This window comes from Coregonus lavaretus (assembly GCF_964263955.1).
Source record: "Coregonus lavaretus genome assembly, contig: HAP1_SCAFFOLD_432, whole genome shotgun sequence".
Taxonomy (NCBI): Eukaryota; Metazoa; Chordata; class Actinopteri; order Salmoniformes; family Salmonidae; genus Coregonus; species Coregonus lavaretus.
Window position 1 is genome coordinate 42501 of NW_028157217.1, and position 23707 is coordinate 66207.

The window sequence follows — 23707 nt, forward strand, 5'->3', positions numbered from 1 at the left end:
ACTATCCGCTACATGGTCCCAGAGGTTCTGGAGGGTTAGTGTGGTGTTATAACCCTGGTTCTGTTTCTCTCCAGGTGGGAACTATCTGCTGCATGGTCCCAGAGGTTCTGGAGGGTTAGTGTGGTGTTATAACCCTGGTTCTGTTTCTCTCCAGGTGGGAACTATCCGCTACATGGTCCCAGAGGTTCTGGAGGGTTAGTGTGGTGTTATAACCCTGGTTCTGTTTCTCTCCAGGTGGGAACTATCTGCTACATGGTCCCAGAGGTTCTGGAGGGTTAGTGTGGTGTTATAACCCTGGTTCTGTTTCTCTCCAGGTGGGAACTATCCGCTACATGGTCCCAGAGGTTCTGGAGGGTTAGTGTGGTGTTATAACCCTGGTTCTGTTTCTCTCCAGGTGGGAACTATCTGCTACATGGTCCCAGAGGTTCTGGAGGGTTAGTGTGGTGTTATAACCCTGGTTCTGTTTCTCTCCAGGTGGGAACTATCTGCTGCATGGTCCCAGAGGTTCTGGAGGGTTAGTGTGGTGTTATAACCCTGGTTCTGTTTCTCTCCAGGTGGGAACTATCTGCTGCATGGTCCCAGAGGTTCTGGAGGGTTAGTGTGGTGTTATAACCCTGGTTCTGTTTCTCTCCAGGTGGGAACTATCTGCTGCATGGTCCCAGAGGTTCTGGAGGGTTAGTGTGGTGTTATAACCCTGGTTCTGTTTCTCTCCAGGTGGGAACTATCCGCTACATGGCCCCAGAGGTTCTGGAGGGTTAGTGTGGTGTTATAACCCTGGTTCTGTTTCTCTCCAGGTGGGAACTATCCGCTACATGGCCCCAGAGGTTCTGGAGGGGGCGGTGAACCTGAGGGACTGTGAGTCGGCTCTGAAGCAGGTGGACATGTACGCCCTGGGCCTCATCTACTGGGAGACCTTCATGAGGTGTACTGACCTCTTCCCAGGTAATAATCCCTGACCCTTACCATCTAACCCCTAACCCCTGACCCTTACCATCTAACCCCTAACCCCTGACCCTTACCATCTAACCCCTAACCCCTGACCCTTACCATCTAACCCCTTACCCCTGACCCTTACCATCTAACCCCTAACCCCTGACCCTTACCATCTAACCCCTAACCCCTGACCCTTACCATCTAACCCCTAACCCCTGACCCTTACCATCTAACCCCTAACCCCTGACCCTTACCATCTAACCCCTAACCCCTGACCCTTACCATCTAACCCCTAACCCCTGACCCTTACCATCTAACCCCTGACCCTTACCATCTAACCCCTAACCCCTGACCCTTACTATCTAACCCCTAACCCCTGACCCTTACCATCTAACCCCTAACCCCTAACCCCTGACCCTTACCATCTAACCCCTAACCCCTGACCCTTACCATCTAACCCCTTACCCCTGACCCTTACCATCTAACCCCTGACCCTTACCATCTAACCCCTAACCCCTGACCCTTACCATCTAACCCCTAACCCCTAACCCCTGACCCTTACCATCTAACCCCTAACCCCTGACCCCTGACCCTTACCATCTAACCCCTAACCCCTGACCCTTACCATCTAACCCCTAACCCCTGACCCTTACCATCTAACCCCTAACCCCTGACCCTTACCATCTAACCCCTAACCCCTGACCCTTACCATCTAACCCCTAACCCCTGACCCTTACCATCTAACCCCTAACCCCTGACCCTTACCATCTAACCCCTAACCCCTGACCCTTACCATCTAACCCCTAACCCCTGACCCTTACCATCTAACCCCTAACCCCTGACCCTTACCATCTAACCCCTAACCCCTGACCCTTACCATCTAACCCCTAACCCCTGACCCTTACCATCTAACCCCTAACCCCTGACCCTTACCATCTAACCCCTAACCCCTGACCCTTACCATCTAACCCCTAACCCCTGACCCTTACCATCTAACCCCTAACCCCTGACCCTTACCATCTAACCCCTAACCCCTGACCCTTACCATCTAACCCCTAACCCCTGACCCTTACCATCTAACCCCTAACCCCTAACCCCTGACCCTTAAGCCTGAGCCTGGTCTAATGGGAGACCTCCATGAGGTGTACCAAAAATGATCTATTATATTGACAAGATGGTCGACTGACCGCTCTAACAATGGAAATACATGTCCATAAAGGCAACAATAGAGACCCAAACAAGATATACACAAAGCAAACGTTTTACTTCAGAATGATCAACAGGCAAAAATGACCTAAAACGAATGTTTTGCAAGGTACAGTAGATGTTAAATTCTTCGTAGGTAGCTAGCTAACAGTAGTAGCTAGCCAGTTAGCCCTATTGACTTACTATGGGCTTGCGACCTACACACACTACAGTGTGTATTGTAGGCAGGTAACCATGCCAAAATTAACACAGCATGTATTTATTAACGTATCAAGATAAAATGTTGTAGTCAGGCAACATATGAGATGTGAATAGGCAACATTTCATTCCGAAGTCGGAGTGTATTTTCTCTTGCTTCAGCTCAAATAATGACCGCCATTGATTTCAAGAAAATCTGCATAAGGGTGTATATACTGTATACATGGGGCATTGGGGTGTGGACTATATACTGTATACATGGGGCATTGGGGTGTGGACTATATACTGTATACATGGGGCATTGGGGTGTGGACTATATACTGTATACATGGGGCATTGGGGAGTTGGCTATATACTGTATACATGGGGCATTGGGGTGTGGACTATATACTGTATACATGGGGCATTGGGGTGTGGACTATATACTGTATACATGGGGCATTGGGGTGTGGACTATATACTGTATACATGGGGCATTGGGGTGTGGACTATATACTGTATACATGGGGCATTGGGGTGTGGACTATATACTGTATACATGGGGCATTGGGGTGTGGACTATATACTGTATACATGGGGCATTGGGGTGTGGACTATATACTGTATACATGGGGCATTGGGGTGTGGACTATATACTGTATACATGGGGCATTGGGGTGTTGACTATATACTGTATACATGGGGCATTGGGGTGTGGACTATATACTGTATACATGGGGCATTGGGGTGTGGACTATATACTGTATACATGGGGCATTGGGGTGTTGACTATATACTGTATACATGGGGCATTGGGGTGTGGACTATATACTGTATACATGGGGCATTGGGGTGTGGACTATATACTGTATACATGGGGCATTGGTTTGACTATATACTGTATACATGGGGCATTGGGGTGTGGACTATATACTGTATACATGGGGCATTGGGGTGTTGACTATATACTGTATACATGGGGCATTGGGGTGTGGACTATATACTGTATACATGGGGCATTGGGGTGTGGACTATATACTGTATACATGGGGCATTGGGGTGTTGACTATATACTGTATACATGGGGCATTGGGGTGTGGACTATATACTGTATACATGGGGCATTGGTTTGACTATATACTGAATACATGGGGCATTGGGGTGTGGACTATATACTGTATACATGGAGCATTGGGGTGTGGACTATATACTGTATACATGGGGCATTGGTTTGACTATATACTGAATACATGGGGCATTGGGGTGTGGACTATATACTGTATACATGGGGCATTGGGGTGTGGACTATATACTGTATACATGGGGCATTGGGGTGTGGACTATATACTGTATACATGGGGCATTGGTTTGACTATATACTGAATACATGGGGCATTGGGGTGTGGACTATATACTGTATACATGGGGCATTGGGGTGTGGACTATATACTGTATACATGGGGCATTGGGGTGTGGACTATATACTGTATACATGGGGCATTGGGGTGTGGACTATATACTGTATACATGGGGCATTGGGGTGTGGACTATATACTGTATACATGGGGCATTGGGGTGTGGACTATATACTGTATACATGGGGCATTGGGGTGTGGACTATATACTGTATACATGGGGCATTGGGGTGTGGACTATATACTGTATACATGGGGCATTGGGGTGTTGACTATATACTGTATACATGGGGCATTGGGGTGTGGACTATATACTGAATACATGGGGCATTGGTTTGACTATATACTGAATACATGGGGCATTGGGGTGTGGACTATATACTGTATACATGGGGCATTGGGGTGTGGACTATATACTGTATACATGGGGCATTGGGGTGTGGACTATATACTGTATACATGGGGCATTGGTTTGACTATATACTGAATACATGGGGCATTGGGGTGTGGACTATATACTGTATACATGGGGCATTGGGGTGTGGACTATATACTGTATACATGGGGCATTGGGGTGTGGACTATATACTGTATACATGGGGCATTGGGGTGTGGACTATATACTGTATACATGGGGCATTGGGGTGTGGACTATATACTGTATACATGGGGCATTGGGGTGTGGACTATATACTGTATACATGGGGCATTGGGGTGTGGACTATATACTGTATACATGGGGCATTGGGGTGTGGACTATATACTGTATACATGGGGCATTGGGGTGTTGACTATATACTGTATACATGGGGCATTGGGGTGTGGACTATATACTGTATACATGGGGCATTGGGGTGTTGACTATATACTGTATACATGGGGCATTGGGGTGTGGACTATATACTGTATACATGGGGCATTGGGGTGTGGACTATATACTGTATACATGGGGCATTGGGGTGTGGACTATATACTGTATACATGGGGCATTGGGGTGTGGACTATATACTGTATACATGGGGCATTGGGGTGTGGACTATATACTGTATACATGGGGCATTGGGGTGTGGACTATATACTGTATACATGGGGCATTGGGGTGTTGACTATATACTGTATACATGGGGCATTGGGGTGTTGACTATATACTGTATACATGGGGCATTGGGGTGTTGACTATATACTGTATACATGGGGCATTGGGGTGTGGACTATATACTGTATACATGGGGCATTGGTTTGACTATATACTGTATACATGGGGCATTGGGGTGTGGACTATATACTGTATACATGGGGCATTGGTTTGACTATATACTGAATACATGGGGCATTGGGGTGTGGACTATATACTGTATACATGTGGCATTGGGGTGTGGACTATATACTGTATACATGGGGCATTGGGGTGTTGACTATATACTGAATACATGGGGCATTGGGGTGTTGACTATATACTGAATACATGGGGCATTGGGGTGTGGACTATATACTGTATACATGGGGCATTGGGGTGTTGACTATATACTGTATACATGGGGCATTGGGGTGTTGACTATATACTGTATACATGGGGCATTGGGGTGTGGACTATATACTGTATACATGGGGCATTGGGGTGTGAATACTTTCTGAAGGCACTGCATTACACCTCCTGTAAAATAGTTTTTATCAACGTTTCCAGAATGTCACGTGCCTTACTGCTATTATTGCTGCTTGCTGCTATTCCAGTTTCAACTGTTCTGCCTGCGGTTACGAAACCCCTACCTGTCCCAGACCTGCTGTTTTCAACTCTTAATGATCGGCTATGAAAAGCCAACTGAGAGACCTGAGCCCTAGGACCATACGTCGGGACTACCGGCCGTGGTGACTCCTTGCTGTCCCCAGTCCGCCTGGCCTTGCTGCTATTCCAGTTTCAACTGTTCTGCCTGCGGTTATGGAACCCCTACCTGTCCCAGACCTGCTGTTTTCAACTCTTAATGATCGGCTATGAAAAGCCAACTGAGATTTATTCCTGATTATTATTTGACCATGCTTGTCACTTATGAACATTTTTGAACATCTTAGCATGGTTCTGTTATAATCTCCACCCGGCACAGCCAGAAGAGGACTGGCCACCCCTCATAGCCTGGTTCCTCTCTAGGTTTCTTCCTAGGTTTTGGCCTTTCTAGGGAGTTTTTCCTAGCCACCGTGCTTCTACACCTGCATTACTAGCTGTTTGGGGTTTTAGGCTGGGTTTCTGTACAGCACTTCGAGATATCAGCTGATGTACGAAGGGCTATATAAAATAAAATTGATTGATTGATTGACTTATATCATATCGTAACAACCTAAGAATTATGAAACTTCTGTTCAATGAAATAAGCCTCACCTATCAGAATAGCAATTAGCTTTTACCTTGACCAAATTTGACTCTCTCTCATTGCACCCCATACCTCCCTTGGTATGCTTAACCCCCTCGCTTCCTCTCTGGGTTTACTGACCTATTCCCTGACCTCTAACCTCTAACCCTAGGCCTTGTCTACTGGGAGACCTTCATGAGGTGTACTGACCTCTTCCCATGTAATAACCCTTAACCCCTGACCCTCACAGTCTTCCTCGTGATGGGGAACCTCACTCTGGTCAATTTTACCTCTAACCCCTAATCCTGACCTGTAACCTGTAACCTGTAACCCTGGACCCCTTCCCATGTGAGCCCCTGGTGTGGGTGTTTTCATACCATCAAATGTTTTCTATGACCCCCAACCTTAACCGCTCCTCTGTCAGTGTGTGTAGGAGAGACAATTTAGCTCTAGCTTGAGTTGAAACGTTGCACTCCAGATACTGCAGGAGCATTTAACGGTGTAACTCGGTGTAACTCGGTGTAACTCGGTGTAACTCGGTGTAACACGGTGTAACTCGGTGTAACACGGTGTAACTCGGTGTAACACGGTGTAACACGGTGTAACACGGTGTAACTCGGTGTAACTCGGTGTAACACGGTGTAACTCGGTGTAACACGGTGTAACACGGTGTAACTCGGTGTAACACGGTGTAACTCGGTGTAACACGGTGTAACTCGGTGTAACTCGGTGTAACACGGTGTAACTCGGTGTAACACGGTGTAACTCGGTGTAACACGGTGTAACTCGGTGTAACACGGTGTCTATGTATCCTCCAGGAGAGACGGTGCCTGACTACCAGATGGCGTTCCAGGCGGAGGCAGGGAACCACCCCTCCTTTGAGGACATGCAGGTCCTGGTCTCCAGAGAGAAAGAGAGACCCAAGTTCCCCGAGGCCTGGAAGGAGAACAGCCTGGTGAGCCTGACTACTAGCCTAGCCCCTAGTCTCGCTCCTAGTCTCCCTCCTAGTCTCCCTCCTAGTCTCCCTCCTAGTCTCCCTCCTAGTCTCTCTCCTAGTCTCCCTCCTAGTCTCCCTCCTAGTCTCCCTCCTAGTCTCCCTCCTAGTCTCCCTCCTAGCCTAGCCCCTAGTCTCCCTCCTAGTCTCCCTCCTAGTCTCCCTCCTAGTCTCCCTCCTAGTCTCCCTCCTAGCCTAGCCCCTAGTCTCCCTCCTAGTCTCCCTCCTAGTCTCCCTCCTAGTCTCCCTCCTAGTCTCCCTCCTAGCCTAGCCCCTAGTTTCCCTCCTAGCCTAGCCCCTAGTCTCCCTCCTAGTCTCCCTCCTAGTCTCCCTCCTAGTCTCGCCCCTAGTCTCTCTCCTAGTCTCCCTCCTAGTCTCCCTCCTAGTCTCCCTCCTAGTCTCCCTCCTAGTCTCCCTCCTAGTCTCCCTCCTAGTCTCCCTCCTAGTCTCTCTCCTAGTCTCCCTCCTAGTCTCCCTCCTAGTCTCCCTCCTAGTCTCCCTCCTAGTCTCCCTCCTAGTCTCTCTCCTAGTCTCCCTCCTAGTCTCCCTCCTAGTCTCCCTCCTAGTCTCCCTCCTAGTCTCCCTCCTAGTCTCGCTCCTAGTCTCCCTCCTAGTCCCCCCCCACAGGTGGCCTCTGTAACCTCCTCCCCTCCCCCCCCCCCCCCCAGGCGGTGCGTTCCCTTCAGGACACGATGGAGGACTGTTGGGACCAGGATGCTGAGGCCAGGCTGACCGCTCAGTGTGCAGAGGAGCGCATGGCTGAACTACTGCTGATCTGGGACCGGACCAAGTCTGTCAGCCCTACTGTTAACCCCATGACCACCACACTGCAGAACGAGAGGTGTGTAGCTATGCAGCATGTATGCCCTACTGTATAATCACATCTCTCAGCTAGTTAAAGGGCCCTTTATCTACTTCCCCAGAGTCAGATGATCTCGTGGACACCATTTTTATTGCTCTGCGTTCAGTTTGAAGGAATTAGCCAACTAGCGTTAGCACAATTGCTAACTAGCGTTAGCGCAATGACTGGAAGTCGACTTCCAGTTACTGCACTAATGCTAGTTAGCATTGGCTCGCGAAACTACCTCGTAACTTCCTTCATACTGGACGCAGAGACATAAAAATGATTTAAAAACTTTGATTTGATCTGACTGGGGAATATAAAAAAAGAAAAGAAAGGGCTTTATTGCCAGAATCCCGAACTATCCCTTTAACACACAGCACTCCCGAACTATCCCTTTAACACACAGCACTCCCGAACTATCCCTTTAACACACAGCACTCCCCAACTATCCCTTTAACACACAGCACTCCCGAACTATCCCTTTAACACACAGCACTCCCGAACTATCCCTTTAACACACAGCACTCCCCAACTATCCCTTTAACACACAGCACTCCCCAACTATCCCTTTAACACACAGCACTCCCCAACTATCCCTTTAACACGCAGCACTCCCCAACTATCCCTTTAACACACAGCACTCCCCAACTATCCCTTTAACACACAGCACTCCCCAACTATCCCTTTAACACACAGCACTCCCCAACTATCCCTTTAACACACAGCACTCCCCAACTATCCCTTTAACACACAGCACTCCCCAACTATCCCTTTAACACACAGCACTCCCCAACTATCCCTTTAACACACAGCACTCCCGAACTATCCCTTTAACACACAGCACTCCCGAACTATCCCTTTAACACACAGCACTCCCCAACTATCCCTTTAACACACAGCACTCCCCAACTATCCCTTTAACACACAGCACTCCCCAACTATCCCTTTAACACGCAGCACTCCCCAACTATCCCTTTAACACACAGCACTCCCCAACTATCCCTTTAACACACAGCACTCCCCAACTATCCCTTTAACACACAGCACTCCCCAACTATCCCTTTAACACACAGCACTCCCCAACTATCCCTTTAACACACAGCACTCCCCAACTATCCCTTTAACACACAGCACTCCCCAACTATCCCTTTAACACACAGCACTCCCCAACTATCCCTTTAACACACAGCACTCCCGGACTATCCCTTTAACACGCAGCACTCCCCAACTATCCCTTTAACACACAGCACTCCCCAACTATCCCTTTAACACACAGCACTCCCCAACTATCCCTTTAACACACAGCACTCCCCAACTATCCCTTTAACACACAGCACTCCCCAACTATCCCTTTAACACACAGCACTCCCCGACTATCCCTTTAACACACAGCACTCCCGAACTATCCCTTTAACACACAGCACTCCCCAACTATCCCTTTAACACACAGCACTCCCCAACTATCCCTTTAACACACAGCACTCCCCAACTATCCCTTTAACACACAGCACTCCCCAACTATCCCTTTAACACACAGCACTCCCGGACTATCCCTTTAACACGCAGCACTCCCCAACTATCCCTTTAACACACAGCACTCCCCAACTATCCCTTTAACACACAGCACTCCCCAACTATCCCTTTAACACACAGCACTCCCCAACTATCCCTTTAACACACAGCACTCCCCAACTATCCCTTTAACACACAGCACTCCCGGACTATCCCTTTAACACACAGCACTGTAGAAACTGCATTTTGTACCAACATTAAGTAGGGCTGCTCGTTATGACTGTTTAACCACCGTCTTAATACTATCTGCTTCCCTCTAACAGGAACCTGACCCACAGCCGCAGGGCCCCTAAAGTCAGCCCCTACCCCGACTACTCCTCGTCCTCCTACATCGAGGACCACAAGGGCCACATGGTGAAGAACCTCCCCGGGGGGGGGACCTCCGTGTCGGGGACCTCCTCCGTCGGCATCCTGGGGGGAACCAACGGTGCCCCCGCAGGCCCAGAGAAGAACCGAAACTCCATCAACTATGAACGTCTGCAGGCGCAGGCCCGTCTGCCCAGCCCGGAGAGCAGCGGAGCCAGCCTCTCCTCCACCACGGGGTTAACTCCCAACACCGTCATGACCACCATCTCTGAGTCAGGACACGGGGAGGACTCCTCCAGCGCACTGGGTAATAATATTACGATATTATATTGTTATACTTGTATTATTAAATTTTTTATTAGCTACAGGAAATAGGGATGCAGATTTCAGTCCATTTGGCTGCCGACTAACCGACCCTCATTAACCGGTCAACAAACGGTAAAAAACAAAATCCAAACAGTAAAATTACGTGACCAGAAGAAAATACTATACATGCATACAAGGAACTGACATTTTTCATTATGAGTTTAATGGAAACATGCAACAATAGTTAATTCCTCTCCTCTAACTAGTCTCTGTATGCTGTCTGACAGGTGATATTCCTCTCCTCTAACTAGTCTCTGTATGCTGTCTGACAGGTGGTAGGATATTCCTCTCCTCTAACTAGTCTCTGTATGCTGTCTGACAGGTGGTAGGATATTCCTCTCCTCTAACTAGTCTCTGTATGCTGTCTGACAGGTGATATTCCTCTCCTCTAACTAGTCTCTGTATGCTGTCTGACAGGTGGTAGGATATTCCTCTCCTCTAACTAGTCTCTGTATGCTGTCTGACAGGTGGTAGGATATTCCTCTCCTCTAACTAGTCTCTGTATGCTGTCTGACAGGTGGTAGGATATTCCTCTCCTCTAACTAGTCTCTGTATGCTGTCTGACAGGTGATAGGATATTCCTCTCCTCTAACTAGTCTCTGTATGCTGTCTGACAGGTGATATTCCTCTCCTCTAACTAGTCTCTGTATGCTGTCTGACAGGTGGTAGGATATTCCTCTCCTCTAACTAGTCTCTGTATGCTGTCTGACAGGTGATATTCCTCTCTAACTAGTCTCTGTATGCTGTCTGACAGGTGATATTCCTCTCTAACTAGTCTCTGTATGCTGTCTGACAGGTGGTAGGATATTCCTCTCTAACTAGTCTCTGTATGCTGTCTGACAGGTGGTAGGATATTCCTCTCTAACTAGTCTCTGTATGCTGTCTGACAGGTGGTAGGATATTCCTCTCCTCTAACTAGTCTCTGTATGCTGTCTGACAGGTGATATTCCTCTCCTCTAACTAGTCTCTGTATGCTGTCTGACAGGTGGTAGGATATTCCTCTCCTCTAACTAGTCTCTGTATGCTGTCTGACAGGTGGTAGGATATTCCTCTCCTCTAACTAGTCTCTGTATGCTGTCTGACAGGTGGTAGGATATTCCTCTCCTCTAACTAGTCTCTGTATGCTGTCTGACAGGTGATATTCCTCTCCTCTAACTAGTCTCTGTATGCTGTCTGACAGGTGATATTCCTCTCCTCTAACTAGTCTCTGTATGCTGTCTGACAGGTGGTAGGATATTCCTCTCCTCTAACTAGTCTCTGTATGCTGTCTGACAGGTGGTAGGATATTCCTCTCCTCTAACTAGTCTCTGTATGCTGTCTGACAGGTGGTAGGATATTCCTCTCCTCTAACTAGTCTCTGTATGCTGTCTGACAGGTGATAGGATATTCCTCTCCTCTAACTAGTCTCTGTATGCTGTCTGACAGGTGATATTCCTCTCCTCTAACTAGTCTCTGTATGCTGTCTGACAGGTGGTAGGATATTCCTCTCCTCTAACTAGTCTCTGTATGCTGTCTGACAGGTGATATTCCTCTCTAACTAGTCTCTGTATGCTGTCTGACAGGTGATATTCCTCTCTAACTAGTCTCTGTATGCCGTCTGACAGGTGGTAGGATATTCCTCTCTAACTAGTCTCTGTATGCTGTCTGACAGGTGGTAGGATATTCCTCTCTAACTAGTCTCTGTATGCTGTCTGACAGGTGGTAGGATATTCCTCTCCTCTAACTAGTCTCTGTATGCTGTCTGACAGGTGATATTCCTCTCCTCTAACTAGTCTCTGTATGCTGTCTGACAGGTGGTAGGATATTCCTCTCCTCTAACTAGTCTCTGTATGCTGTCTGACAGGTGGTAGGATATTCCTCTCCTCTAACTAGTCTCTGTATGCTGTCTGACAGGTGGTAGGATATTCCTCTCCTCTAACTAGTCTCTGTATGCTGTCTGACAGGTGATATTCCTCTCCTCTAACTAGTCTCTGTATGCTGTCTGACAGGTGGTAGGATATTCCTCTCCTCTAACTAGTCTCTGTATGCTGTCTGACAGGTGATATTCCTCTCCTCTAACTAGTCTCTGTATGCTGTCTGACAGGTGGTAGGATATTCCTCTCCTCTAACTAGTCTCTGTATGCTGTCTGACAGGTGATATTCCTCTCCTCTAACTAGTCTCTGTATGCTGTCTGACAGGTGGTAGGATATTCCTCTCCTCTAACTAGTCTCTGTATGCTGTCTGACAGGTGGTAGGATATTCCTCTCCTCTAACTAGTCTCTGTATGCTGTCTGACAGGTGGTAGGATATTCCTCTCCTCTAACTAGTCTCTGTATGCTGTCTGACAGGTGATATTCCTCTTCTCTAACTAGTCTCTGTATGCTGTCTGACAGGTGGTAGGATATTCCTCTCCTCTAACTAGTCTCTGTATGCTGTCTGACAGGTGGTAGGATATTCCTCTCCTCTAACTAGTCTCTGTATGCTGTCTGACAGGTGGTAGGATATTCCTCTCCTCTAACTAGTCTCTGTATGCTGTCTGACAGGTGGTAGGATATTCCTCTCCTCTAACTAGTCTCTGTATGCTGTCTGACAGGTGATATTCCTCTCCTCTAACTAGTCTCTGTATGCTGTCTGACAGGTGGTAGGATATTCCTCTCCTCTAACTAGTCTCTGTATGCTGTCTGACAGGTGGTAGGATATTCCTCTCCTCTAACTAGTCTCTGTATGCTGTCTGACAGGTGATATTCCTCTCCTCTAACTAGTCTCTGTATGCTGTCTGACAGGTGGTAGGATATTCCTCTCCTCTAACTAGTCTCTGTATGCTGTCTGACAGGTGGTAGGATATTCCTCTCCTCTAACTAGTCTCTGTATGCTGTCTGACAGGTGGTAGGATATTCCTCTCCTCTAACTAGTCTCTGTATGCTGTCTGACAGGTGGTAGGATATTCCTCTCCTCTAACTAGTCTCTGTATGCTGTCTGACAGGTGGTAGGATATTCCTCTCCTCTAACTAGTCTCTGTATGCTGTCTGACAGGTGGTAGGATATTCCTCTCCTCTAACTAGTCTCTGTATGCTGTCTGACAGGTGGTAGGATATTCCTCTCCTCTAACTAGTCTCTGTATGCTGTCTGACAGGTGATATTCCTCTCCTCTAACTAGTCTCTGTATGCTGTCTGACAGGTGGTAGGATATTCCTCTCCTCTAACTAGTCTCTGTATGCTGTCTGACAGGTGATATTCCTCTCCTCTAACTAGTCTCTGTATGCTGTCTGACAGGTGGTAGGATATTCCTCTCCTCTAACTAGTCTCTGTATGCTGTCTGACAGGTGATATTCCTCTCCTCTAACTAGTCTCTGTATGCTGTCTGACAGGTGGTAGGATAGTCCTCTCCTCTAACTAGTCTCTGTATGCTGTCTGACAGGTGGTAGGATATTCCTCTCTAACTAGTCTCTGTATGCTGTCTGACAGGTGGTAGGATATTCCTCTCTAACTAGTCTCTGTATGCTGTCTGACAGGTGGTAGGATATTCCTCTCCTCTAACTAGTCTCTGTATGCTGTCTGACAGGTGGTAGGATAGTCCTCTCCTCTAACTAGTCTCTGTATGCTGTCTGACAGGTGGTAGGATATTCCTCTCCTCTAACTAGTCTCTGTATGCTGTCTGACAGGTGGTAGGATATTCCTCTCCTCTAACTAGTCTCTGTATGCTGTCTGACAGGTGGTAGGATATTCCTCTCCTCTAACTAGTCTCTGTATGCTGTCTGACAGGTGATATTCCTCTTCTCTAACTAGTCTCTGTATGCTGTCTGACAGGTGGTAGGATATTCCTCTCCTCTAACTAGTCTATGTATGCTGTCTGACAGGTGGTAGGATATTCCTCTCCTCTAACTAGTCTCTGTATGCTGTCTGACAGGTGGTAGGATATTCCTCTCCTCTAACTAGTCTCTGTATGCTGTCTGACAGGTGATATTCCTCTCCTCTAACTAGTCTCTGTATGCTGTCTGACAGGTGGTAGGATATTCCTCTCCTCTAACTAGTCTCTGTATGCTGTCTGACAGGTGGTAGGATATTCCTCTCCTCTAACTAGTCTCTGTATGCTGTCTGACAGGTGGTAGGATATTCCTCTCCTCTAACTAGTCTCTGTATGCTGTCTGACAGGTGGTAGGATATTCCTGTCCTCTAACTAGTCTCTGTATGCTGTCTGACAGGTGGTAGGATATTCCTCTCCTCTAACTAGTCTCTGTATGCTGTCTGACAGGTGGTAGGATATTCCTCTCTAACTAGTCTCTGTATGCTGTCTGACAGGTGGTAGGATATTCCTCTCCTCTAACTAGTCTCTGTATGCTGTCTGACAGGTGGTAGGATATTCCTCTCCTCTAACTAGTCTCTGTATGCTGTCTGACAGGTGGTAGGATATTCCTCTCCTCTAACTAGTCTCTGTATGCTGTCTGACAGGTGGTAGGATAGTACTCTCCTCTAACTAGTCTCTGAATGCTGTCTGACAGGTGGTAGGATATTCCTCTTCTCTAACTAGTCTCTGTATGCTGTCTGACAGGTGGTAGGATATTCCTCTCCTCTAACTAGTCTCTGTATGCTGTCTGACAGGTGATATTCCTCTCTAACGAGTCTCTGTATGCTGTCTGACAGGTGGTAGGATATTCCTCTCCTCTAACTAGTCTCTGTATGCTGTCTGACAGGTGGTAGGATATTCCTCTCCTCTAACTAGTCTCTGTATGCTGTCTGACAGGTGGTAGGATATTCCTCTCCTCTAACTAGTCTCTGTATGCTGTCTGACAGGTGGTAGGATATTCCTCTCCTCTAACTAGTCTCTGTATGCTGTCTGACAGGTGGTATGATATTCCTCTCTAACTAGTCTCTGTATGCTGTCTGACAGGTGATATTCCTCTCCTCTAACTAGTCTCTGTATGCTGTCTGACAGGTGATATTCCTCTCCTCTAACTAGTCTCTGTATGCTGTCTGACAGGTGGTAGGATATTCCTCTCCTCTAACTAGTCTCTGTATGCTGTCTGACAGGTGGTAGGATAGTCCTCTCCTCTAACTAGTCTCTGTATGCTGTCTGACAGGTGGTAGGATATTCCTCTCCTCTAACTAGTCTCTGTATGCTGTCTGACAGGTGGTAGGATATTCCTCTCCTCTAACTAGTCTCTGTATGCTGTCTGACAGGTGGTAGGATAGTCCTCTCCTCTAACTAGTCTCTGAATGCTGTCTGACAGGTGGTAGGATATTCCTCTTCTCTAACTAGTCTCTGTATGCTGTCTGACAGGTGGTAGGATATTCCTCTCCTCTAACTAGTCTCTGTATGCTGTCTGACAGGTGGTAGGATAGTCCTCTCCTCTAACTAGTCTCTGAATGCTGTCTGACAGGTGGTAGGATATTCCTCTCCTCTAACTAGTCTCTGTATGCTGTCTGACAGGTGATATTCCTCTCTAACTAGTCTCTGTATGCTGTCTGACAGGTGGTAGGATATTCCTCTCCTCTAACTAGTCTCTGTATGCTGTCTGACAGGTGATATTCCTCTCCTCTAACTAGTCTCTGTATGCTGTCTGACAGGTGATATTCCTCTCCTCTAACTAGTCTCTGTATGCTGTCTGACAGGTGGTAGGATATTCCTCTCCTCTAACTAGTCTCTGTATGCTGTCTGACAGGTGGTAGGATATTCCTCTCCTCTAACTAGTCTCTGTATGCTGTCTGACAGGTGGTAGGATATTCCTCTCCTCTAACTAGTCTCTGTATGCTGTCTGACAGGTGATAGGATATTCCTCTCCTCTAACTAGTCTCTGTATGCTGTCTGACAGGTGATATTCCTCTCCTCTAACTAGTCTCTGTATGCTGTCTGACAGGTGGTAGGATATTCCTCTCCTCTAACTAGTCTCTGTATGCTGTCTGACAGGTGATATTCCTCTCTAACTAGTCTCTGTATGCTGTCTGACAGGTGATATTCCTCTCTAACTAGTCTCTGTATGCCGTCTGACAGGTGGTAGGATATTCCTCTCTAACTAGTCTCTGTATGCTGTCTGACAGGTGGTAGGATATTCCTCTCTAACTAGTCTCTGTATGCTGTCTGACAGGTGGTAGGATATTCCTCTCCTCTAACTAGTCTCTGTATGCTGTCTGACAGGTGATATTCCTCTCCTCTAACTAGTCTCTGTATGCTGTCTGACAGGTGGTAGGATATTCCTCTCCTCTAACTAGTCTCTGTATGCTGTCTGACAGGTGATATTCCTCTCCTCTAACTAGTCTCTGTATGCTGTCTGACAGGTGGTAGGATATTCCTCTCCTCTAACTAGTCTCTGTATGCTGTCTGACAGGTGATATTCCTCTCCTCTAACTAGTCTCTGTATGCTGTCTGACAGGTGGTAGGATATTCCTCTCCTCTAACTAGTCTCTGTATGCTGTCTGACAGGTGATATTCCTCTCCTCTAACTAGTCTCTGTATGCTGTCTGACAGGTGGTAGGATATTCCTCTCCTCTAACTAGTCTCTGTATGCTGTCTGACAGGTGGTAGGATATTCCTCTCCTCTAACTAGTCTCTGTATGCTGTCTGACAGGTGGTAGGATATTCCTCTCCTCTAACTAGTCTCTGTATGCTGTCTGACAGGTGATATTCCTCTTCTCTAACTAGTCTCTGTATGCTGTCTGACAGGTGGTAGGATATTCCTCTCCTCTAACTAGTCTCTGTATGCTGTCTGACAGGTGGTAGGATATTCCTCTCCTCTAACTAGTCTCTGTATGCTGTCTGACAGGTGGTAGGATATTCCTCTCCTCTAACTAGTCTCTGTATGCTGTCTGACAGGTGGTAGGATATTCCTCTCCTCTAACTAGTCTCTGTATGCTGTCTGACAGGTGATATTCCTCTCCTCTAACTAGTCTCTGTATGCTGTCTGACAGGTGGTAGGATATTCCTCTCCTCTAACTAGTCTCTGTATGCTGTCTGACAGGTGGTAGGATATTCCTCTCCTCTAACTAGTCTCTGTATGCTGTCTGACAGGTGATATTCCTCTCCTCTAACTAGTCTCTGTATGCTGTCTGACAGGTGGTAGGATATTCCTCTCCTCTAACTAGTCTCTGTATGCTGTCTGACAGGTGGTAGGATATTCCTCTCCTCTAACTAGTCTCTGTATGCTGTCTGACAGGTGGTAGGATATTCCTCTCCTCTAACTAGTCTCTGTATGCTGTCTGACAGGTGGTAGGATATTCCTCTCCTCTAACTAGTCTCTGTATGCTGTCTGACAGGTGGTAGGATATTCCTCTCCTCTAACTAGTCTCTGTATGCTGTCTGACAGGTGGTAGGATATTCCTCTCCTCTAACTAGTCTCTGTATGCTGTCTGACAGGTGGTAGGATATTCCTCTCCTCTAACTAGTCTCTGTATGCTGTCTGACAGGTGATATTCCTCTCCTCTAACTAGTCTCTGTATGCTGTCTGACAGGTGGTAGGATATTCCTCTCCTCTAACTAGTCTCTGTATGCTGTCTGACAGGTGATATTCCTCTCCTCTAACTAGTCTCTGTATGCTGTCTGACAGGTGGTAGGATATTCCTCTCCTCTAACTAGTCTCTGTATGCTGTCTGACAGGTGATATTCCTCTCCTCTAACTAGTCTCTGTATGCTGTCTGACAGGTGGTAGGATAGTCCTCTCCTCTAACTAGTCTCTGTATGCTGTCTGACAGGTGGTAGGATATTCCTCTCTAACTAGTCTCTGTATGCTGTCTGACAGGTGGTAGGATATTCCTCTCTAACTAGTCTCTGTATGCTGTCTGACAGGTGGTAGGATATTCCTCTCCTCTAACTAGTCTCTGTATGCTGTCTGACAGGTGGTAGGATATTCCTCTCCTCTAACTAGTCTCTGTATGCTGTCTGACAGGTGGTAGGATATTCCTCTCCTCTAACTAGTCTCTGTATGCTGTCTGACAGGTGGTAGGATATTCCTCTCCTCTAACTAGTCTCTGTATGCTGTCTGACAGGTGGTAGGATATTCCTCTCCTCTAACTAGTCTCTGTATGCTGTCTGACAGGTGATATCCCTCTTCTCTAACTAGTCTCTGTATGCTGTCTGACAGGTGGTAGGATATTCCTCTCCTCTAACTAGTCTCTGTATGCTGTCTGACAGGTGGTAGGATATTCCTCTCCTCTAACTAGTCTCTGTATGCTGTCTGACAGGTGGTAGGATATTCCTCTCCTCTAACTAGTCTCTGTATGCTGTCTGACAGGTGATATTCCTCTCCTCTAACTAGTCTCTGTATGCTGTCTGACAGGTGGTAGGATATTCCTCTCCTCTAACTAGTCTCTGTATGCTGTCTGACAGGTGGTAGGATATTCCTCTCCTCTAACTAGTCTCTGTATGCTGTCTGACAGGTGGTAGGATATTCCTCTCCTCTAACTAGTCTCTGTATGCTGTCTGACAGGTGGTAGGATATTCCTCTCCTCTAACTAGTCTCTGTATGCTGTCTGACAGGTGGTAGGATATTCCTGTCCTCTAACTAGTCTCTGTATGCTGTCTGACAGGTGGTAGGATATTCCTCTCCTCTAACTAGTCTCTGTATGCTGTCTGACAGGTGGTAGGATATTCCTCTCTAACTAGTCTCTGTATGCTGTCTGACAGGTGGTAGGATATTCCTCTCCTCTAACTAGTCTCTGTATGCTGTCTGACAGGTGGTAGGATATTCCTCTCCTCTAACTAGTCTCTGTATGCTGTCTGACAGGTGGTAGGATATTCCTCTCCTCTAACTAGTCTCTGTATGCTGTCTGACAGGTGGTAGGATAGTACTCTCCTCTAACTAGTCTCTGAATGCTGTCTGACAGGTGGTAGGATATTCCTCTTCTCTAACTAGTCTCTGTATGCTGTCTGACAGGTGGTAGGATATTCCTCTCCTCTAACTAGTCTCTGTATGCTGTCTGACAGGTGATATTCCTCTCTAACTAGTCTCTGTATGCTGTCTGACAGGTGGTAGGATATTCCTCTCCTCTAACTAGTCTCTGTATGCTGTCTGACAGGTGGTAGGATATTCCTCTCCTCTAACTAGTCTCTGTATGCTGTCTGACAGGTGGTAGGATATTCCTCTCCTCTAACTAGTCTCTGTATGCTGTCTGACAGGTGGTAGGATATTCCTCTCCTCTAACTAGTCTCTGTATGCTGTCTGACAGGTGGTATGATATTCCTCTCTAACTAGTCTCTGTATGCTGTCTGACAGGTGATATTCCTCTCCTCTAACTAGTCTCTGTATGCTGTCTGACAGGTGATATTCCTCTCCTCTAACTAGTCTCTGTATGCTGTCTGACAGGTGGTAGGATATTCCTCTCCTCTAACTAGTCTCTGTATGCTGTCTGACAGGTGGTAGGATAGTCCTCTCCTCTAACTAGTCTCTGTATGCTGTCTGACAGGTGGTAGGATATTCCTCTCCTCTAACTAGTCTCTGTATGCTGTCTGACAGGTGGTAGGATATTCCTCTCCTCTAACTAGTCTCTGTATGCTGTCTGACAGGTGGTAGGATAGTCCTCTCCTCTAACTAGTCTCTGAATGCTGTCTGACAGGTGGTAGGATATTCCTCTTCTCTAACTAGTCTCTGTATGCTGTCTGACAGGTGGTAGGATATTCCTCTCCTCTAACTAGTCTCTGTATGCTGTCTGACAGGTGGTAGGATAGTCCTCTCCTCTAACTAGTCTCTGAATGCTGTCTGACAGGTGGTAGGATATTCCTCTCCTCTAACTAGTCTCTGTATGCTGTCTGACAGGTGATATTCCTCTCTAACTAGTCTCTGTATGCTGTCTGACAGGTGGTAGGATATTCCTCTCCTCTAACTAGTCTCTGTATGCTGTCTGACAGGTGATATTCCTCTCCTCTAACTAGTCTCTGTATGCTGTCTGACAGGTGGTAGGATATTCCTCTCCTCTAACTAGTCTCTGTATGCTGTCTGACAGGTGATATTCCTCTCCTCTAACTAGTCTCTGTATGCTGTCTGACAGGTGATATTCCTCTCCTCTAACTAGTCTCTGTATGCTGTCTGACAGGTGATATTCCTCTCCTCTAACTAGTCTCTGTATGCTGTCTGACAGGTGGTAGGATATTCCTCTCCTCTAACTAGTCTCTGTATGCTGTCTGACAGGTGGTAGGATATTCCTCTCCTCTAACTAGTCTCTGTATGCTGTCTGACAGGTGGTAGGATATTCCTCTCTAACTAGTCTCTGTATGCTGTCTGACAGGTGGTAGGATTTTCCTCTCCTCTAACTAGTCTCTGTATGCTGTCTGACAGGTGGTAGGATATTCCTCTCCTCTAACTAGTCTCTGTATGCTGTCTGACAGGTGATATTTCTCTCCTCTAACTAGTCTCTGTATGCTGTCTGACAGGTGGTAGGATATTCCTCTCCTCTAACTAGTCTCTGTATGCTGTCTGACAGGTGGTAGGATATTCCTCTCCTCTAACTAGTCTCTGTATGCTGTCTGACAGGTGGTAGGATATTCCTCTCCTCTAACTAGTCTCTGTATGCTGTCTGACAGGTGATATTCCTCTCCTCTAACTAGTCTCTGTATGCTGTCTGACAGGTGATATTCCTCTTCTCTAACTAGTCTCTGTATGCTGTCTGACAGGTGGTATGATATTCCTCTCTAACTAGTCTCTGTATGCTGTCTGACAGGTGATATTCCTCTCCTCTAACTAGTCTCTGTATGCTGTCTGACAGGTGGTAGGATATTCCTCTCCTCTAACTAGTCTCTGTATGCTGTCTGACAGGTGGTAGGATATTCCTCTCTAACTAGTCTCTGTATGCTGTCTGACAGGTGGTAGGATATTCCTCTCCTCTAACTAGTCTCTGTATGCTGTCTGACAGGTGATATTCCTCTCCTCTAACTAGTCTCTGTATGCTGTCTGACAGGTGGTAGGATATTCCTCTCCTCTAACTAGTCTCTGTATGCTGTCTGACAGGTGGTAGGATATTCCTCTCCTCTAACTAGTCTCTGTATGCTGTCTGACAGGTGGTAGGATATTCCTCTCCTCTAACTAGTCTCTGTATGCTGTCTGACAGGTGGTAGGATATTCCTCTCCTCTAACTAGTCTCTGTATGCTGTCTGACAGGTGGTAGGATATTCCTCTCCTCTAACTAGTCTCTGTATGCTGTCTGACAGGTGGTAGGATATTCCTCTCCTCTAACTAGTCTCTGTATGCTGTCTGACAGGTGGTAGGATATTCCTCTCTAACTAGTCTCTGTATGCTGTCTGACAGGTGGTAGGATATTCCTCTCCTCTAACTAGTCTCTGTATGCTGTCTGACAGGTGATATTCCTCTCCTCTAACTAGTCTCTGTATGCTGTCTGACAGGTGGTAGGATAGTCCTCTCCTCTAACTAGTCTCTGAATGCTGTCTGACAGGTGGTAGGATATTCCTCTTCTCTAACTAGTCTCTGTATGCTGTCTGACAGGTGGTAGGATATTCCTCTCCTCTAACTAGTCTCTGTATGCTGTCTGACAGGTGATATTCCTCTCTAACTAGTCTCTGTATGCTGTCTGACAGGTGGTAGGATATTCCTCTCCTCTAACTAGTCTCTGTATGCTGTCTGACAGGTGATATTCCTCTCCTCTAACTAGTCTCTGTATGCTGTCTGACAGGTGGTAGGATATTCCTCTCCTCTAACTAGTCTCTGTATGCTGTCTGACAGGTGGTAGGATATTCCTTTCCTCTAACTAGTCTCTGTATGCTGTCTGACAGGTGGTAGGATATTCCTCTCCTCTAACTAGTCTCTGTATGCTGTCTGACAGGTGGTAGGATATTCCTCTCCTCTAACTAGTCTCTGTATGCTGTCTGACAGGTGGTAGGATATTCCTCTCCTCTAACTAGTCTCTGTATGCTGTCTGACAGGTGGTAGGATATTCCTCTCCTCTAACTAGTCTCTGTATGCTGTCTGACAGGTGGTAGGATATTCCTCTCCTCTAACTAGTCTCTGTATGCTGTCTGACAGGTGGTAGGATATTCCTCTCCTCTAACTAGTCTCTGTATGCTGTCTGACAGGTGGTAGGATATTCCTCTCCTCTAACTAGTCTCTGTATGCTGTCTGACAGGTGGTAGGATATTCCTCTCCTCTAACTAGTCTCTGTATGCTGTCTGACAGGTGGTAGGATATTCCTCTCCTCTAACTAGTCTCTGTATGCTGTCTGACAGGTGGTAGGATATTCCTCTCCTCTAACTAGTCTCTGTATGCTGTCTGACAGGTGGTAGGATATTCCTCTCTAACTAGTCTCTGTATGCTGTCTGACAGGTGGTAGGATATTCCTCTCTAACTAGTCTCTGTATGCTGTCTGACAGGTGGTAGGATATTCCTCTCCTCTAACTAGTCTCTGTATGCTGTCTGACAGGTGGTAGGATATTCCTCTCCTCTAACTAGTCTCTGTATGCTGTCTGACAGGTGATATTCCTCTCCTCTAACTAGTCTCTGTATGCTGTCTGACAGGTGATATTCCTCTCCTCTAACTAGTCTCTGTATGCTGTCTGACAGGTGGTAGGATATTCCTCTCCTCTAACTAGTCTCTGTATGCTGTCTGACAGGTGGTAGGATATTCCTCTCCTCTAACTAGTCTCTGTATGCTGTCTGACAGGTGGTAGGATATTCCTCTCCTCTAACTAGTCTCTGTATGCTGTCTGACAGGGGATATTCCTCTCTAACTAGTCTCTGTATGCTGTCTGACAGGTGGTAGGATATTCCTCTCTAACTAGTCTCTGTATGCTGTCTGACAGGTGGTAGGATATTCCTCTCCTCTATCTAGTCTCTGTATGCTGTCTGACAGGTGGTAGGATATTCCTCTCCTCTAACTAGTCTCTGTATGCTGTCTGACAGGTGATAGGATATTCCTCTCCTCTAACTAGTCTCTGTATGCTGTCTGACAGGTGATAGGATATTCCTCTCCTCTAACTAGTCTCTGTATGCTGTCTGACAGGTGATATTCCTCTCCTCTAACTAGTCTCTGTATGCTGTCTGACAGGTGATATTCCTCTCTAACTAGTCTCTGTATGCTGTCTGACAGGTGATATTCCTCTCTAACTAGTCTCTGTATGCTGTCTGACAGGTGGTAGGATATTCCTCTCCTCTAACTAGTCTCTGTATGCTGTCTGACAGGTGGTAGGATATTCCTCTCCTCTAACTAGTCTCTGTATGCTGTCTGACAGGTGATATTCCTCTCCTCTAATTAGTCTCTGTATGCTGTCTGACAGGTGGTAGGATATTCCTCTCCTCTAACTAGTCTCTGTATGCTGTCTGACAGGTGGTAGGATATTCCTCTCTAACTAGTCTCTGTATGCTGTCTGACAGGTGGTAGGATATTCCTCTCCTCTAACTAGTCTCTGTATGCTGTCTGACAGGTGATATTCCTCTCCTCTAACTAGTCTCTGTATGCTGTCTGACAGGTGGTAGGATATTCCTCTCCTCTAACTAGTCTCTGTATGCTGTCTGACAGGTGGTAGGATATTCCTTTCCTCTAACTAGTCTCTGTATGCTGTCTGACAGGTGGTAGGATATTCCTCTCCTCTAACTAGTCTCTGTATGCTGTCTGACAGGTGGTAGGATATTCCTCTCCTCT

General features: G+C 46.8%; 1 protein-coding gene across 1 annotated transcript in view; it reads left to right on the top strand.

The window, feature by feature from the left end:
* The window catches only part of LOC311125674 (bone morphogenetic protein receptor type-2-like), a gene marked incomplete at its 5' end in the record, with an annotated part of 79333 nt that overhangs the window by 30471 nt on the left and 25155 nt on the right, over nt 1-23707 (top strand). Inside the window, 4 exons of the mRNA XM_084199703.1 lie at nt 795-942; nt 6892-7028; nt 7736-7908; nt 9747-10096. Coding sequence (XP_084055829.1) covers nt 795-942; nt 6892-7028; nt 7736-7908; nt 9747-10096 — 808 coding nt within the window. The remainder of the gene's footprint in view (nt 1-794; nt 943-6891; nt 7029-7735; nt 7909-9746; nt 10097-23707) is intronic.